Source organism: Lepidochelys kempii, chromosome 2, assembly GCF_965140285.1.
Source record: "Lepidochelys kempii isolate rLepKem1 chromosome 2, rLepKem1.hap1, whole genome shotgun sequence".
Taxonomy (NCBI): Eukaryota; Metazoa; Chordata; order Testudines; family Cheloniidae; genus Lepidochelys; species Lepidochelys kempii.
The window spans coordinates 183833329-183838860 of record NC_136381.1 but is presented as its reverse complement, the minus strand read 5'-3'; the positions used below and the strand labels follow the sequence as shown (position 1 = coordinate 183838860).

The following is a 5532-nucleotide window of genomic DNA, read 5'->3' as shown; positions in this document are numbered from 1 at the left end:
ACAAAGGGTAGCTTCTCCCTCCCCTATTTTCCAAACCTCCAGTATATTCAGTGCAAATGACCTTGATGTGATTTTTGAGGTGGTCAAAAACCAAAATCTTTTTCGGCACTTGGTCCAATATAAAAAGCTGCTCTCTGCCATTTTCCCTGTTTCCTGTCACTGATAAAAGATTGAAATAGGCCCTAGCCAAAACTGTGGAACCAACAACCCTGAGGTTTGGACTGAGATCTCTACATCTGTAGTGATAGGACACCTATCTCTATTATGGATTCTGACAAAGCAGGCCCTGGACCCAAACCAGGCTCCAACTTCAGATTTTAGGGCATTTGGATCCAGATCCAGATTTTGTGGTTTGGGCACCTTTCTAATTAAAGAGAAGCATTTATCAGAGATCGGTCTAGACCAGGAATTGAGCATGTTAACAGCTAGAGCTAGTTGTGAAATTAGGAATGAGGCAAATGGTACAGTTAGCAGGAGAAATCAGCCTGCTCCCTCCATAATAAAGTGAGGGTCCAAAGTTCATCAGCCATTACCAAACCATTATCTAGGGCTGTGGTTCAGTCTGTGGTTGTTCCAAGTAATTTGCTTGTGCTGTTTGTATCATATATGTATAGAATTTTTTATTTTCAATAACGATTCCTCACAACTCCTCATATACGCTGTACCAAGCAAAGTCATTCTGGTCCCTTAGAAGTGAATGCTTGTCAGTAGAGTTTGTATTTACACCTCTAAAATCAGAGGCCTTGTCTACAGGCAGAAACTGCACTGGTTTAATTTCAATCAGTTTTTAAACCCGGTTAGCTAATCCAGTGCAAACTGCTGTGCGAACACTTAGGTCAGTTTAAAAAGGTCTTGTTTCAAGTCATCGGACACCTGTTCTTAACTGACTTAGCTAAAGTGAAATAAACCTGGTTTAAACAGAGCTAAGAGTATCCACACTGCCTTTTGCACCAGTTTAACGAAATCAATGTCAAATTGCACTTTTAGTTAAACCGATGCAACTTTCTCATTAAACAAACCCTAAATTTAACAGCAAGCAGTGGTCAGGGAATCTGTCAATCTATAGACCCTTCCCCAACCCCTATTCCCAACATTAATTCCAGATGCCAGAATTGCTTAAAGACAACTCAGTGCTATTTGTTCACTCATCTGTCCCTGCACTGTACTAGGCTAGAAAGTTGTCTGGAAATACTACACTTTACTACCTTTAATGAACATATAGCTGCTTCTATTTAAGGATATCTAAGGTGTGCCTATATGCTGGTAAGGTATGTTTTTGAATGTGGTATGTAGTAAACCCTTATAATTGTCCATGGTTTCAAAACCCCAATGTAATCAGTAAGGCTGTCCAGAAAATAATGCTGTGCAAGAAAAAACAAAAGGCACCTGTGTACTGTGCAATAATAAGTATCAGGCAAAATACAGTATCACAGCTAATAGATGTACTTTATGACTGGAAACATCTATGTTTAATCGCATTTAAAATATGTAGTGAAAAAAACACAGTAATACATGTTTATAACAAACCCTTACATCTGAAGTCAGTATAATACAAAAAAGTGCTGATACCATTGTATTATTATGTTAAAGAAACTGATGCAAAATTTTGACAACATCTTCGAAAACGTTATGTAGCCCCTATCAGCAAACACTCCAAATTTTATGCGGAATAATTCTCAGAGGTGATCACCTATATTTTTCTTACCCAAGAACAAAACAACCCTCCCCCCATCAAAGAAAATAATTTTTTTGCATAGCTTTAAATATTGCTGCACTAACTCCCCTGCATCTTGCAAGACCATCTCAATTTAGGGACAGTTCTTTTAAAATTCGGAATAATTTTTTAAAATCCAGTTCTTCTCAAATACATAATATATAATTTCTAATAATTATAAATACATCATTTTTCTTATCTGATTTTAATAACATGCATTTGTATAATTACTGTACAATTGAAACAGACATTGACTTTAGACAGTGTGTATGCGTTTATGTCAATTATATTGTTTAGACACACTGTTCAATGAATCAAGCGAATAGGGTGGAAAAAAAGAATAAGTCTCTGGTTAGAAACAATTTCACAGTGTTTACAGACAAAAAAACAAAAGGAAAAATATGTATAAGAAAAAGGATTTATTAGTACATAGAAAATTCCCACAATAGTTGAAACACACTTTAGAAACTAGTAAACACGTTAAATAGAGTTGTGCCCATTATGCAGTGCACAAGCATCTGCTTTGTCTTAATTAGACGGGGAGGTGAATGACCACTGTTTATTTTCATTTTCCTCATTAATTATGAAAAACTGCATTTAATTCATCTTGCATGGTGAGAGACTGGCTGCGCAGATGTAAGTCATAAGGGAAGTGGCTCTCGGTAGGCAACCTGAACATGGAGCTCTGCCCAAGGGGACCCCTGGGTGGCACTGCACAGTAATGCATGCCATAATTGTAATTTTTGCCATAGTCCAAGGCATCTTCTTGCTTCAGGGAAAATATCCCATTATAGTTAATTGGGGGAGGACTTAAGGGACCTTCAAACTGTGGGCTGGCACACTCAGGGGAAGTGCTTTCATAGAAAGATTCGTAAGCACTGCAGTAATTGTAGGGTTTCATAGACTTGGAATTGTCAAGAGTTCCGTGCCCTGGGGGAGTGCTGAGCTCAGGACTGTGATAGGGAGGATAGAAGCTGGAATATGGTGACCTTGTGTGATGGGCACTTTCCCCCGTCTGACCCATCAAGAAACTTCTGGCATTCAGCTGCAGGCATCCTGCCACCAAGTTTGTAGTTGGCTGGGATAGACCTTTGCACAAGTTTTGGACGAACGTGAGCAGGTCAGGTCTCTTGCCAATACGCAGGATTTCAGAAAGAGCCCAAATATAGTTTTTGGCTAGTCTTAAAGTTTCTATTTTAGACAGTTTTTGTGTTTTTGAATAACAAGGGACCACTTTTCTTAAATTGTCCAGAGCATCATTAAGGCCATGCATCCTGTTCCTTTCTCTAGCATTGGCTTCTTGCCGCCTGAATTTGACCCTTTCCACTCTTATCTTGGTTGTCTTTTTTTTCCTAAGGCCCCTCCTTCTAGGCAAACCATTCTCCTCCTCCTCCTCTCTGTCTTCTTCCTCCTCTTCTTTTTCTGTGTCTTCTCCAGTGGCCCTTTTGATATTCTTTCCTCGGAGTACAATCTGCTTTGAAAAGCTTTCTGGCTTCTTAATTTGCTTTTGGTCCTCACTTTCTCTGGAAAACTTTCTGCACATCTGGGATTCTGGCATTACAACAGACTCATCAAATGGTAGTGTTAACATGGTTCTATAATCTTAAGTTACCTGAAAGAATGCCAGCACAATGTTTAAATGTTTCCATTTGTAAAGCTTGTATACTTACACAAACAGCGTCACATACCTTTCACTTGTGTATATACACACGTACATGTATAAAATACACAACACAATTTTCTAACAAAATATGTTTATAACTTGCAAATGTTTTTTCTATTTAGTTTTTTTAAAAAACGAGCTGCCAAAATTATAAAAACATCAAAACATGCATTATATGATCACTAAACTAAGCAAATTTAGTACGAGTAAATAAAGAGTAAAACTATGTTTAATCGTCATAATCAACTCCCTGCACATTTGTATTTTTTTAAACAAGCTTTTAGAATCCCCAACACTGTGGAATTTAAGCAAATGCAAAACATGATAAAGCAATGCGGAAATTTCATTAATCCAAATTCCCCTGGGTAAAAAATGAGAAGGGAGAGACCAGTCTTAAAAATGAAAAGTGCTATATCTCTATTAACTGACAGACAAATATTTTTTTAAATCACCTATTAACTTTCATTTTGAAGTTTGTTCACATGCATTCTTTCATGGATCAATATATTTAAGTCCAGTACATTGGAATGGGTTAGAAAGGATTTAAATGGAAAAAAACCCTAAGACAAATGAATCATTCAGTTTCTTAATTAAAATGAAGTGAGGTTTTCTAATGATCAAAATGAAAAATATATGAAACCGAGTATTTATTTCCTGTTAGAAAAAAAAACAGGAATGATCTAATCCTAAACGTATTCATATAAAAAAGAGTTAGAAAATAAATTTTTTCTCTCTCATTTTTTAAAGGAAAGATTCTAAATTAATAGTACAGTTTTGTTGTTGGAATTAACTTTTCTTTTTTTTCTTTTTCAATCAATCAGGGTTAAAAAACCCAACCACCAAAAACAAAAACAAAAAACCCCTCCATGCGTTAGCAGTGTTTATGTTCTGCAAGAATCAGACATCTCCCTCTAGCTAATATCTGACAGGAATGGGCTGTGGATTCTGATTGCAATTGTGCACGTGTGTTCAGAATCCAGAATGAAATGAAGAAATAATTTTCTTTTTGAATTGTTGTTTTTGTTTTCAGTCTTGAAGCAGCAAATACTTGGATCCACTGTCCTCAGAGACAAGCACAAATGAATGCAGAGACTTTTTAATAGAATAAAACTAAACAAACCCCCCTAATAAAAGACTAACTGTCTTAGAATTGCCTATACACTTGCAGTATTGCATAATCCCAGTGAAAGTATGCAGTTACATCATAAGAATGGAATGCTAGGAGAAGTTATAGGTAGTAAATAGCATACATAAAATACAAGACAATTATACTGTATCTTTAAACACTTGCATGCACACATAGCCCCAACTGAAATATATCTTTATTTATATTACCTTAGCTTTTTATTTCATTCAATACTCAGTTTTCATTTTTTGCCTTCCAAATCTTTTCAGTCTGAATGTCGCATCGTCTCCTGGAGTCTAGATCTGTGTATCTCTGCACTATCTCATTGATCTCTAAAAAGTGACATTGATGCCAACTGCCAGAGCTGGTACCCATGCCATCTGCTAGTGACGTCACAGGGCAGAGAAAACCACGTGATCCTTTCTCCTGGGACCTTCATTCTGCACTGATCATCTGGCATCCCTGTAAGTGGGTACCAGCATTCATGTATCAACACAGAAGGTTAGACTGATAGGGGGAAAAAATCTGTACCAGCATTTTACATACAGTAGGTGCATTTCTACTGGATCTGCCTCTGTTTAACAGACAATCTATATAGATAGCCATGTCAACATTCAGTTTTATCTGTACCTACAGGTACAGCTACTCCATAGTTGTTAATATTGTATTACTTATTTAAAAAAGGGTTGTGTCATATTGATCAGAATCCCCTTTGTGCCCCATGGTACCTATAAAAAAGCAATTAAGGGACAGCTGAAATCAGAAAGAAATGTATGTACTATGACACACCTAAGCAGGTTTAGCTCAAGTGTAAGAAGTCACAAAAGTAGTTCTTGCTAATATTATTGTGAGAAATCTATGTGTGTGGTGCAAATTGCTGTGTGCTGCTCGAGAACACAAAATAACGGAAGAGTGTGTCCTTCTGGGGTCTGTGTGAGAAATCTTCTGGGTTTTTTTCTTCAGGGACTTTTTGCAATAATCCTGAAAAAAATTTGAAATCAGAAATATATTCTGAATGTTTCAAAAATA

General features: G+C 36.7%; 1 protein-coding gene across 1 annotated transcript; it reads right to left on the bottom strand.

Moving 5' to 3' along the window:
• Window positions 1-1454: 1454 nt before the first annotated feature.
• NEUROD6 (neuronal differentiation 6) lies at window positions 1455-4898 on the bottom strand. Its single transcript, XM_073329502.2, has 2 exons — window positions 4713-4898; window positions 1455-3326 (listed from the first exon to the last, which is right to left on the bottom strand). Exon 2 carries the CDS (start codon window positions 3303-3305, stop codon window positions 2292-2294), a length of 1014 nt encoding a protein of 337 aa, XP_073185603.2. The 5' UTR covers window positions 3306-3326; window positions 4713-4898; the 3' UTR covers window positions 1455-2291.
• Window positions 4899-5532: the final 634 nt, after the last annotated feature.

Coding starts and splice junctions, on each gene's coding strand:
- NEUROD6 (XM_073329502.2), bottom strand. CDS start 3,305: ATGTTAACACTACCATTTGATGAGTCTGTTGTAATGCCAGAATCCCAG.